At 39.4% G+C, this 13,889-nt stretch overlaps 1 protein-coding gene across 4 annotated transcripts in view; it reads left to right on the top strand.

The window, feature by feature from the left end:
• The first annotated feature begins 9,492 nt into the window (after positions 1–9,492).
• Positions 9,493–13,889, top strand: part of dpr10 (defective proboscis extension response 10) — a 37,046-nt gene continuing 32,649 nt past the window's right edge. For 2 of the 4 annotated variants that reach the window (XM_070280106.1, XM_017253507.3), the window contains exons 1-2: positions 9,508–9,582; positions 13,135–13,343. In XM_070280106.1, the coding sequence (XP_070136207.1) occupies positions 13,304–13,343 (40 nt within the window). In that variant the 5' untranslated portion in view covers positions 9,508–9,582; positions 13,135–13,303. Of the gene's footprint in view, positions 9,583–13,134; positions 13,344–13,889 lie in introns of all 4 variants that reach the window. The other 2 variants (XM_070280104.1, XM_070280105.1) reach the window with 2 other exon arrangements.

Below are 13,889 nucleotides of genomic sequence, written 5' to 3'. Positions count from 1 at the left end.
GCTATAGCCCGCCCTCTCTTTTCGTCTCTTTCCCTCACATTTCATGCATGCTGTTTGTTTTGTCTTCTTCTTGTCTGCAGGATTTTAGAAAGAGATGGGGAGAGAGGTAGTGGGGTATATAGTGGGAACGGGTTTGATGCTGCTCTTTGTTGCACCTAAATTGACAACAATATCGTTTCATTTGCTCACTGAAGTGAACTCATCAGTGCCCACTGCCCTGCCCATAGCGCCTCTACACTTGGAGAAATTTAATTAAATATAAAAAGGATATTTTGTACATAAAAGGATATGCAAATTATAGGCCATATCGGTATTTCAGATGCCCTTTTAATCCCTTTAAAAGTCAATCTTTTATAAAAGTACCAGCGTTTAATAGTCAACCTAATATTTTTCTCACTGTACATTCCCCCACCCACACTTACACACCCACACATTGGCACTTCATTTTTTGCCAGCTGCTGCCGCTTGATTATATTGGCTCTCAGCGAGGACATTGTGTTCCGACTTGGAGTTTAGTGGCTTCTTGTGACTACTACTGCTGGGCTGGCTTCCTTCCCCATCCTGATTGCTGATGCATGGTTAAGATTCTGGTGCTTCCCCCCCCAGAAACTCAGGACGGCAACAATTTAAACAAATTCAATTGTCAAGGGGAGGGAGCCAGTCGGCACAAACTCAACTCATTTACACTTTTGCCAGCTGCGTTTGCCCAAAGCCAAAAAGCACAAATAACTAAAATAAGTAAAAAAAAAAAAAAGGAAATAATAAAAATGCAAAAATAAATTTGTACAATTTTTGCAACTGAAAATTCTTGAGCTTAAAATTTGCATTTGTTATTACTTCGTCGGTTTGCTGTTGCAATTGTTGAATATGCAACACAATGCCCCAGAATGGAACCCTTTTCGCTCATCTCCCACGCTCCACCTCGGCTGCTGTAACTCGGTTAGCAGATTTAATTCCGAGCCAGATCCTGATTGTATTACAATGTGGGCGGAATGACGCCCTCCTGTTTAGCAGGAAAAACAGAAGTATTCGTAGAACATTTTCATAAATCATAAAATTCTCGCTTGGCAAATGAACTGCATTTGTCTCGGGGTTGTTGGGCTAAAAGAAGTCGTTTGTAGAAAGGCCTGAAAAATAAACTAAACGTGAAGAACTTTGGCATTTAGTCCGTACTCCGGAGTACTTTGGCTTCCGTGGTAGTCATCAATCATTTTGGGAAAATATTTTAAAGTGTTTTTTCCAAGAAAGAAACAGCGAGAATCGAATACCCTGAGAGATAGATTGGAAAATTATTGATTGACGATGGGAATATTTTATAAAGTCTCTAAATGAAGTATGAATCCTTTTTTTATAAGCAAATTAATCATTTTTTTACCTTAAAAGAGTCTATTTCTCAATGTCGACAAGAAAAGTTAGAGTATAAAAATATATATATTCAATAAAGAGTATTCCTATTATTCGTCTTCATAAATTTATGAATTCCTGAAACAATATTTTTTGGTGCAACCACATTGAAAACTTTTGGTTTTTTGCCATTTCGTAAAGTTTCTAATACCCAGACTTCGCTGGGCGAATGCCGCTCATTAGACTGAAGGCACGCCCCCTGGCTGCCGCCCACTTAACCCACCAGTGACCCACACACTATACCACACACACTGGGAGACTTTTAAACACCTCTGACAATATGTGCAGAAAGTTGATAACTGGAGAAATGTTGTGAGGTCGTCTGTCTGTCGGTTGGGAGTTGTGGCAAACTTTTCACCACTGAGGAAATTTGTATGGGTGGGGGTAAGGGTGGGGGGATAGCAAGGTCAGCGGGATGTTGGGCCGTAATCGGCTTGTTTAATTAGTTCACTAAGCCGCACCTGGATGGGCATTAGTGGCTGTCGGAATAAGATGCTCTGATTGAAAGTGTCGCGCGGCTTGCCACAAAAGCGACAACTAATTGCCACATAATCAACAACAGTAGCGGCAACCACAACAACAAGGGACCACTACCCACTGGTAAATTACGGGGAGAGGAGAGAGAGAAAAGGGCATTGGGTGGGTGGGGCAAGTGGGTGGCGGATTTTGGAACACTTGCGCTTTTTACCAACTCAATTTACGCTAATTACTGCCTTTCGCTTCAGCGATAACTGCTGTCAGCCATGCCCCATCCGGCTCTTCCGCCCCCTTTGTGCTCACTCGGAGAGAAAGGGAAATCTCCAAGCTGGGAACCGTCCAACTCCCGTTACCCATCTGCCAGGCCCCTCCACACGCCACGAGAATTTATATTGTCATTAGCTCTTTTTGTGCAAACTCCGAGTGTATTTTATTGAAATCTCCTGCAGCCTGCTGCCTGCTGTTAGCCACATCATCCAATTCGCCGCAAAGTCCCCCAAAAAGTAAGAGAACGACAGTCAGTGGGGAAAACTAAATCTTGAAGTCTTTTTTGTGTAAACCATGCGCGCTCTTAGCTTAACTTCTTCACATATCTCTTCGACACTGACCTAAGGTCGTCATTTTGGCTGATGGCCAAAATATTGTCTTAGGCAGCTTCTATAAACTAATTTTTCCTAGGGGTACCCCCAGAAAATTCTGAGATTTCCCCATTTTCCCACTTTTGCGCCTTCCGATGGCCATAGCTCTGTTAATTTCCATCCGATCAGGAAACAACGTACCATTTTGTAATCAGCAAACCCAGAAGCAACTTTCCTTATCCAAAACATTGCTAAAATACGGTTTTTAAATTTTTCGAAATTTTTCCTAGGGGTACGCCAGAAAATTCAGAGACTTTCCCATTTTTCTACTTTTGCGGCTTCCGATGGCCATAGCTCTGTTAATTTCCATCCGATCAGGAAACAACGTACCATTTTGTAATCAGCAAACCCAGAAGCAACTTTCCTCATCCAAAGCATTGCTAAAATACGGTTTCAGAATTTTTCGAATTTTTTCCTAGGGGTACCCCTATAAAATTGTGAGTTTTCCCATTTTCCCACTTTTGCGGCTTCGATGGCCATAGCTCTGTTAATTTCCATCCGATCAGAAAATAACGTACCATTTTGTTATCAGCTAACCCAGAAACAACTTTTCTCATCCAAAACATTGCTAAAATACGGTTTTTAATATTTTCGAAATTTTTCCTAGGGGTACCTCAATAAAATTCTGAGATTTCCCCATTTTCCCACTTTTGCGGCTTCGATGGCCATAGCTCTGTTAATTTCCATCCGATCAGAAAATAACGTACCTTTTTGTAATCAGCAAACCCAGAAACAACTTTTCTCATCCAAAACATTGCTAAAATACGGTTTTTAAATTTTTCGAAATTTTTCCTAGGGGTACCCCAGAAAATTCAGAGACTTTCCCATTTTTCTACGTTTGCGGCTTCGATGGCCATAGCTCTGTTAATTTCCATCCGATCAGAAAATAACGTACCATTTTGTAATCAGCAAACCCAGAAGCAACTTTCCTCATCCAAAGCATTGCTAAAATACGGTTTTAGAATTTTTCAAATTTTTTCCTAGGGGTACCCCTATAAAATTGTGAGTTTTCCCATTTTCCCACTTTTGCGGCTTCGATGGCCATAGCTCTGTTAATTTCCACCCGATCAGAAAATAACGTACCATTTTGTAATCAGCAAACCCAGAAACAACTTTTCTCATCCAAAACATTGCTAAAATACGGTTTTTAAAATTTTTGAAATTTTTCCTTGGGGTACCCCAATAAAATTCTGAGATTTCCCCATTTTCCCACTTTTGCGGCTTCCGATGGCCATAGCTCTGTTAATTTCCATCCGATCAGGAAATAACGTACCATTTTGTAATCAGCAAACCCAGAAGCAACTTTCCTCATCCAAAACCCTGCTAAAATACGATTTTTAAATTTTTCGAAATTTTTGCTAGGGGTACCCCTATAAAATTTTAAGATTTCCCATTTTCCCACTTATGCGGCTTCCGATGGCCATAGCTCTGTTAATTTCCATCCGATCAGAATATAACGTACCATTTTGTAATCAGCAAACCCAGAAGCAACTTTCCTCATCCAAAACACTGCTAAAATACGATTTTTAAATTTTTCGAAATTTTTGCTAGGGGTACCCCATAAAATTTTAAGATTTCCCATTTTCCCACTTTTGCGGCTTCCGATGGCCATAGCTCTGTTAATTTCCATCCGATCAGGAAATAACGTACCATTTTGTAATCAGCAAACCCAGAAGCAACTTTCCTCATCCAAAACACTGCTAAAATACGATTTTTAAATTTTTCGAAATTTTTGCTAGGGGTACCCCTATAAAATTTTAAGATTTCCCATTTTCCCACTTTTGCGGCTTCCGATGGCCATAGCTCTGTTAATTTCCATCCGATCAGGAAATAACGTACCATTTTGTAATCAGCAAACCCAGAAGCAACTTTCCTCATCCACAACACTGCTAAAATACGATTTTTAAATTTTTCGAAATTTTTGCTAGGGGTACCCCTATAAAATTGTGAGTTTTCCCATTTTCCCACTTTTGCGGCTTCCGATGGCCAAAGCTCTGTTAATTTCCATTTGATCAGCAAATAACGTACCACTTTGTAATCAGCAAACTCAGAAGCAACTTTCCTCATCCAAAGCATTGCTAAAATACGGTTTTTAAATTTTTCGAAATTTTTCCTAGGGGTACCCCTATAAAATTCTGAGATTTCCAAGATCAAGAGCAATTATACTTTATAAACTACATGGGACCGGAGATGATTCCTTCTCCCTGTTATATACATAACGATAAAAGCAATATTCCCGTTCATTCTATGACCGGGTAACACGATGAGAAAATATATAAGAAATTGTCAGTAGAACGGGGTCCGAACTAATTTAATTTAAATTTCATTGCGTTAAATATACAAATAAAATCTAAGCCATATCGATTGTTCCATACTGAGGCTGAAATGGGTATAAAAACCCAGAGGAACATTTGGTTTATTTTATTTGTAACTCAACTACAATTTTTAGGTAAAGTTTTTATTTTCGTTTGGCTATTTTTAGCTTTACCGTGGGCCATCCTATGCGGCAGACACAAAAAGTTTAAGATACCAAAAAAAACACGAATCCCAATATATAATGCTTCATAAAACAATAAAATGAAAAAACCAAAATTTCCATAACTTTGATACCCGATACTAATTATTCTCTTCCAACTACTCCATTTCTTTTTTTGAAGGTTATTCTTAAACAAATTAACTTTTCACTGTATAGATCACTGTTGTATATAGACAAAAAAAATACTCTGTATTTGTATTTGTAGCTGTATTTGTATGTAAGATGATAGCTCTTACAATATGAAATTGTAAATAGAACCGAGATGGAACTGTTTATAAGAGGATGAATATTTCATACAGATTAAAGCTTAACGAAATCAATTGTTCCACACTGGAACTGGAAAACATATATAAAGACAGGTGACTAATTGTTTTATTTTAATTGTACCAAAAACTCAACAAAAATGAAGTTTTTTTTTTGACAGTTGGGCTATTTTTGACTTTACCGTGGCTGACCCTCTGCGTTCGCAAATTTGACTTCCGTATTAGGATAAAGTGGGGCAAGGAGCCAAAAGTTCCGAAAATTCCGAGGAGATATCCTTATTAAAAAGCATAACTTAAAAATGTAAAAAATATATTAAATAAAAGAGTAATCGAATTTACCTTCTGCTTTTCACCCGATACCCATTACTATTTGTTTTCTTAAACCCCACCATTTCTTGGTGAAAGTCGTAAAATGCCTCAATTTCGTTGGAAAAAATTCGAAAAATTTTAAAACCATATTTTGGAAATGTTTTGAATGAGGAAAGTCGCTTCTGAGTTCGCTGATTACTGAACGGTACTTTACTTCCTGATCGGATACAATTTGGCAGAGCTATGGCCATCGGAAGCCGCAAAAGTGGGAAAATGGGGAAATCTTAGAATTTGATAGGGAAAAATACGGTTTTTTTTAAAAATTTTAAAACCATATTTGGGAAATATTAAATATATATATAAATATTATTTGGGAATAAGTTTTTTTAAAAACCGTATTTTAGCAATGCTTTGGATGAGGAAAGTTGCTTCTGGGTTTGCTGATTACAAAATGGTACGTTATTTCCTGATCGGATGGAAATTAACAGAGCTATGGCCATCGGAAGCCGCAAAAGCGCAAAAATTGGAAAATGGGGAAATCTCAGAATTTTCTAGGGGTACCCCTTGGAAAAATTTCTAAAAATTTAAAAGACGAATTTTGGCAATGTTTTGGATGAGGAAAGTTGCTTCTGGGTTTGCTGATTACAAAATGGTACGTTGTTTCCCGATCGGATGGAAATTAACAGAGCTATGGCCATCGGAAGCCGCAAAAGTGGGAAAATGGGGAAATCTTAGAATTTTATAGGGGTACCCCTAGGAAAAAATTCGAAAAATTCTAAAACCGTATTTTAGCAATGTTTTGGATGAGGAAAGTTGCTTCTGGGTTTGCTGATTACAAAATGGTACGTTATTTCCTGATCGGATGGAAATTAACAGAGCTATGGCCATCGGAAGCCGCAAAAGTGGGAAAATGGGGAAATCTTAGAATTTGATAGGGAAAAATACGGTTTTTTTTAAAAACCGTATTTTAGCAATGCTTTGGATGAGGAAAGTTGCTTCTGGGTTTGCTGATTACAAAATGGTACGTTATTTCCTGATCGGATGGAAATTAACAGAGCTATGGCCATCGGAAGCCGCAAAAGTGGCAAAATGGGAAAATCTCAGAATTTTATAGGGGTACCCCTAGGAAAAAATTCGAAAAATTATAAAACCGTATTTTAGCAATGTTTTGGATGAGGAAAGTTGCTTCTGGGACTTTCCAGAAGTTAACAGAGCTATGGCCATCGGAAGCCGCAAAAGTGGGAAAATGGGGAAATCTTAGAATTTGATAGGGAAAAATACGGTTTTTTTTTAAAAAAAAACCGTATTTTAGCAATGCTTTGGATGAGGAAAGTTGCTTCTGGGTTTGCTGATTACAAAATGGTACGTTATTTTCTGATCGGATGGAAATTAACAGAGCTATGGCCATCGGAAGCCGCAAAAGTGGCAAAATGGGAAAATCTCAGAATTTTATAGGGGTACCCCTAGGAAAAAATTCGAAAATTTTAAAAACCGTATTTTAGCAATGTTTTGGATGAAAAAAGTTGTTTCTGGGTTTGCTGATTACAAAATGGTACGTTATTTTCTGATCGGATGGAAATTAACAGAGCTATGGCCATCGGAAGCCGCAAAAGTGGCAAAATGGGAAAATCTCAGAATTTTATAGGGGTACCCCTAGGAAAAAATTCGAAAAATTATAAAACCGTATTTTAGCAATGTTTTGGATGAGGAAAGTTGCTTCTGGGACTTTCCAGAAGTTAACAGAGCTATGGCCATCGGAAGCCGCAAAAGTGGGAAAATGGGGAAATCTTAGAATTTGATAGGGAAAAATACGGTTTTTTTTTTAAAAACCGTATTTTAGCAATGCTTTGGATGAGGAAAGTTGCTTCTGGGTTTGCTGATTACAAAATGGTACGTTATTTCCTGATCGGATGGAAATTAACAGAGCTATGGCTATCGGAAGCCGCAAAAGCGCAAAAATTGGAAAATGGGGAAATCTCAGAATTTTCTAGGGGTACCCCTTGGAAAAATTTCTAAAAATTTAAAAGACGAATTTTGGCAATGTTTTGGATGAGGAAAGTTGCTTCTGGGTTTGCTGATTACAAAATGGTACGTTGTTTCCCGATCGGATGGAAATTAACAGAGCTATGGCCATCGGAAGCCGCAAAAGTGGGAAAATGGGGAAATCTTAGAATTTTATAGGGGTACCCCTAGGAAAAAATTCGAAAAATTCTAAAACCGTATTTTAGCAATGTTTTGGATGAAAAAAGTTGTTTCTGGGTTTGCTGATTACAAAATGGTACGTTATTTTCTGATCGGATGGAAATTAACAGAGCTATGGCCATCGGAAGCCGCAAAAGTGGCAAAATGGGAAAATCTCAGAATTTTATAGGGGTACCCCTAGGAAAAAATTCGAAAATTTTAAAAACCGTATTTTAGCAATGTTTTGGATGAAAAAAGTTGTTTCTGGGTTTGCTGATTACAAAATGGTACGTTATTTTCTGATCGGATGGAAATTAACAGAGCTATGGCCATCGGAAGCCGCAAAAGTGGCAAAATGGGAAAATCTCAGAATTTTATAGGGGTACCCCTAGGAAAAAATTCGAAAAATTATAAAACCGTATTTTAGCAATGTTTTGGATGAGGAAAGTTGCTTCTGGGACTTTCCAGAAGTTAACAGAGCTATGGCCATCGGAAGCCGCAAAAGTGGGAAAATGGGGAAATCTTAGAATTTGATAGGGAAAAATACGGTTTTTTTTTAAAAACCGTATTTTAGCAATGCTTTGGATGAGGAAAGTTGCTTCTGGGTTTGCTGATTACAAAATGGTACGTTATTTTCTGATCGGATGGAAATTAACAGAGCTATGGCCATCGGAAGCCGCAAAAGTGGCAAAATGGGAAAATCTCAGAATTTTATAGGGGTACCCCTAGGAAAAAATTCGAAAATTTTAAAAACCGTATTTTAGCAATGTTTTGGATGAAAAAAGTTGTTTCTGGGTTTGCTGATTACAAAATGGTACGTTATTTTCTGATCGGATGGAAATTAACAGAGCTATGGCCATCGGAAGCCGCAAAAGTGGCAAAATGGGAAAATCTCAGAATTTTATAGGGGTACCCCTAGGAAAAAATTCGAAAAATTCTAAAACCGTATTTTAGCAATGTTTTGGATGAGGAAAGTTGCTTCTGGGTTTGCTGATTACAAAATGGTACGTTATTTCCTGATCGGATGGAAATTAACAGAGCTATGGCCATCGGAAGCCGCAAAAGTGGGAAAATGGGGAAATCTTAGAATTTTATTGGGGTAACCCTAGGAAAAATTTTGGAAAATTTAGAAATCGTATTTTAGCAATGCTTTGGATGAGGAAAGTTACTTCTAAGTTTGCTGTTTACAAAATGACAATCTATTTCGGACATTCAGAATACTCAGGTAATGCAAAAAGTTATTCCCATGCATTTATATTTAATATCATTTATTTTTAACACCGTAAAGCTCAATTTTCAGCATTAAAATCCACTCTAGAGTTGTAGAGACAATAATAAAACACAGTTTCGTTTGGCGCTAGCCCATAATTCGCACTCATTAACTTATTCCCACGAACTTATAGCGAATTTTCGGAACTATTCCAAGCATTTCATTGCGAGACCTTGAAAGAGCACAGAGCTTGGGGTCGCTAAGGAAGAGAGGTAGCAGAAGCACAGCGGAAGAGAGTGCAGCATGGAGCACGGCGAATTCAGGAGGCGCCACCAACTTTTCCCGAGCCCCACTGTTCCCGAGGCGAGGGCAACAAACACGAACGCTGATAAAGGTTCGTGGGCGGTCGGAAGAGGGCCCTCGTGTCGCCGACTTTTGGCAGAAATCAGTTTCAGTTTCTGTTTTCTGTTTCAGTTTCAACGCGACATTGACGGTGAACGAACGGAAGGCGACGAAGGCGCGGCAGGTGCGTGAAAGTCCCTAAAGAAAAGTTTATGTGAAAATGTAAGGCCCAAATACGTGAGACGCGACACTTTCCCAGACCAGAGCTTATGTGTGTGTGTGTGTGGCAGTGTTGTACTTGTGCCAAGTTCAAAAGCAAAACATAAGAAAAAAACCCAAACGGATAAGAAGAGCGGGCACAATTGGGTCGTAAATTTTGGAAAACGTGTGAAAACGCAGGAAAAGCCTCATTGCCTCATTGCCGGCAGTCGAAAATTGAATGACCTTTTGTCGCATTTGTTGTTATTGTTGCTCCAGTTACTGCTACTGCTGTTACCGCTCAGCACGCGAATATTTTACGACATCGTCTCCAAAATTATATTTAGTATATGGGATTCATTTCCAAAAAAAAAAACAATGAAAATATAACAAAACCAAAAGAAACTCAAACTGTATAAAAAAACGTAAAAAATATAAAGAAATTTGTTGCGTGTTTGTAGCTTGTCGGCTTGTCAGCTGGGCCTGTGGCGACAAAAGACCCGCCGAAGAAACGTCTGCAGCCAAACAAATTATAAAAGTGTTAAACGCCCCCACAACGACCTCTAGCCACGCCCCCATTGCCGCTCTAACGCCCACGTCTCATTAGCATGCAGCAAATTAAGCCGTTTTATATTTAGACAGGCTGGAGGGGCAGTGGGCGCATAGGGGGCAGTCGTCGCATTGCCCAAAATACAAATTAACAAATTATACAAAAAAAAACCAAACAAAAAAACGAAAAACAGTGGCAAACTATCTTTGATCTGCGGCCGGTCTGCGTCAAAACACACCAGAATCGCAGACCCCCAAATATCGAAAGTGTAATCCAATATTCCTCCCGCCTGGCTGAACTCTCAAAGAATGTGAATGTGACAAAAATTAATAGAAAATACATAAAATATTAACGAGAAAAGCTGGCAGGGGTGCGCAGGAAAATTTACGACAGATTCATTGCTGCTGATCACAGTGCGTATGCGCAATGTGCGGCGTTGTTTTCGCAATTCTTGTTTCGAGTGGTGTTGGCTGCTTAAGAAAATCAACTTTCGAAGGGGCGAAACTTTGTTTCTGTTTGTTTCAACTGCACTTGATGGAAAAGTTTTGCACACAAGACCTGGAAGTCGTCAAGTGTCGAGTATTTTTTTACTTTTCAGCGTTTTCCTTTTCATTTTCAGCAGCTTTTGAGGCCCGTCAGTTTGTATTCTGCGATCCCCAAACAAAATTTAATTGTTTTCCTTCATTGTTTTGTCTGACATGAAAATCGGGGAACCTTCCTCAATAAAATATGCATAAGCCCGGGACTTACGGCCACACAATAGAACTAACAAGCCCGAAGGAAGGAAGGAGCAGGCACCAGAGGGCGAAAAATTAAACCCACCCGGAACTAAAGTTGCCTCCTAATCACAGATACTAAGCATTAGAGCAGACACTGGCCCCGGGCTAAGAGCTAAGAGTCGAGTCGAGCAACAACAAAGAGCAGACGTTTACAATTAAAGACGGGGGGTGAGGGGAAAAGGACTTCAAGGATGCCAGAGGATTTCCACTAGCTGGGGGTGTAGGGGGAGAAAGAGAGGCTAAAGGACTGAAACGAAAGAGACGGACAGAGCAATGGAGTGCGTTAACACTTTTGAGCGACATTGCTGACGTTGGCAGGAGTCTCAGTCCCAGAATCTCCTCCGAACTCCTGGCTCCCTCTCTAATTCCATTACGGAAGCAACAGTGACAAGTGGCCGAGGATTCGTAGAAGGATACGTAGCTGGGGAGCAGGACAACATGTCAGCAGCAGCCACTCCTGATTGAAGACACATAGAGAAGAGGTTGCACAGAAAAAAAAATCATTTAAATTCCAAACCTTTTATGTCAGAACTCCTGTGAGTTACTCGTCCAACACCAAGTCCACATTATGTAGAGAATCATTAAAAGTCACCTGGATATAAGCCACATGATGTCATGTTATTTTTTCTCTCTGCTGAAAAGGGCAGACCTGCAGCTGAACCTCGGAATTAATCCACTCCCCCGATGTCATTAGTGTTAGCCTGTGTGTCCCTCTGCCGGCGAAGTTTGCAATTAATTAAGTTTTAATTAATTTCACATAGCGAGGGAGCATTTTTCTTTCCAGGAAAGCACCGACACCGTTTTCCAGTGGGCGTGTGAAAAAGGCAATTCCCCAGCAAATGTTTAACAAATTAGATGCGAGGGAAATGCTGGCCAAGAAACAGTAAAGTTTCTCCCCTGGGACAGGCAATTGATTGATGCCAAAGTAAATGGATGGCAATAGGTCTAGATTCTAGAAATAGCCACCGGCTGTGGCTCTATGTGTGTCGTATGTGAGAAAGAGGCGTGATACTCGTGGATGGCTTTCAAGAGTTTCCTGCCAAACACTCCTCATAATTTGGGGGCTTTTTGGGGCTTGAGGAGGCGGAGATTTATTTTTGGCCTCGGACACGAGTTCGGCTTATGAAATATGCAGGCGAACCCGGACCGTTCCAACTTCAGAAGCTGATTTTCGGGGGTTCGGGCATTAAGTTTAGTTAATAGTATATGGGAAACTTTTAGATTTGTAGCTGGGCGTTGCCCCACGGCAAGGACCTTCTAATTTGTAGTACAAACTTGGCTGATTCTCGGGAAAGGGAAAACTTTTCCTGATAGTGGAATAATTCCAATTAAATAGAACTCTTGCGGTTTGAGAGGCGATAGATGCCCGGTAAGATTGAATCGCTTTCATAATCCTTTCCAATTAGCCTTCTATAAATTGCTTCTTTTGTTTACTGATGTTTCGAGTATTTTCTTGGGTAGCAGGGCCATTTGAGAGTTTTTGAAATTGCAATATAACAATGGTCCCTACGTGCAGCCAACACACTCAATCAAAATCTGGCTTATCATACCAGTCAGGAACACAAATTTAATCAATTTATGTTCCATAACAGAGTAACGGCAGCAAAACAACCACAATGACAATAAAAACAAAACAAATGCAATTCTTTTAAAAGATTTTTTCAGCCTCAGACGAAAATCAATTTTTTTTTTGGGCCACGTTCCAGGCGGAAAGAAAATAAAAACTTGTTCATGGAAATTCAGAGTGAGCAGGGTGAAAAAAACAATAAAAAATATTATTCCGGACGAGCCTAGGACGAGCCAAAAGACCAAACACAACTGCAGCAGTAGCAGCGCAGGACAACAAGGACGCGAGCGAGCAACAACAAGGACATTGCTGAAAAAGTTCAACAAACGACCGTTAAAGGATTAAATTGTCTGCCATTGATATTAAGTGTTTTAAATGTCATTGCAAGTGTTTAATTCACGCGAATCGCAGAGACAAAATGCAAACAGAAATGGAAACACAGCGAAAAACCAGGGAAACGATTAAGGATTTTCAGATTAATCACCAAACGCATAAAACTAAAAACGAATAAAAACTCAGTTGTTATATTAAAAATATAACCATCCTTATAAAACTAAGAGTACCTCTTTTGAAGTCCTTTCGTTTTTCTCTGTGTATTCTAGGCCTGTTGCAAGCAAAGACACAAAAAAGTGCAGTGTGTAAATAGGAGGAATCAAAACAAGAATATATATTTCCCCCAGAGATTGCCATAGATCAAAGCTAGTAGAGCAAACAAAGTGCGAATTGATAGCACACAAAACAAACTGGGCTAAAAAAAAGGGATAAACTTGGCAATAAAACTGCTAGAAAGAGAGCTGAGCTGAGCTGCAAGTGATAGAGACAGAGGCACACCGAGCGGGTCATCACAAAATGTTGACCCTGTGGACGGCGCTTTTTTGCTGCCTGACGGGTAAGTCAAGTTTTCAGTTCCACTAAACCCCCACAACCCTAACCTTATATCCCATATTCTATATCCTGTTTAAGCATGCATAAGATTATCAGCCGTATATATATGTATATCCTTGTAGAATATAGGCCCTCCTGCTCAAGGTTATTATTGTTTCTGCCGCGCGCCGGGCGCTGAATCCTTTTAAAAACATTTGTGGTTGGGGCTGCGAAAATCCTGATTTATGTTTTTGCCTGCTGCGTTGTCCTTGCAATCCTGTGCTGCTGTTCTGACATGGCCACTGCCAACCACAGCAGGACCCAAGAAGCAGTAAGAGAGGAAGAGTACTCGAAGAAAAGGATATCTTAATAGATGTGATTTTATCTTTAGATTAATGGTTTAATTGAATAATACATATATATAATTTTAAGTCGCAATAGTCTTACCTTAAGATAGTCTATTACCTTACCTTAAGAATATAGTTTAAATAAAACTGATTGAAAATAATCTGATACCTATTTTTTCTCTGTGTAAAAAGCGTTCAACCAAGGCAAACAAATGCGGTCGCTT

Source organism: Drosophila bipectinata, chromosome 3L (assembly GCF_030179905.1).
Source record: "Drosophila bipectinata strain 14024-0381.07 chromosome 3L, DbipHiC1v2, whole genome shotgun sequence".
Taxonomy (NCBI): domain Eukaryota; kingdom Metazoa; phylum Arthropoda; class Insecta; order Diptera; family Drosophilidae; genus Drosophila; species Drosophila bipectinata.
Note: the sequence above shows the minus strand (reverse complement) of the source record. Positions and strands in the feature narration are given on the sequence as shown.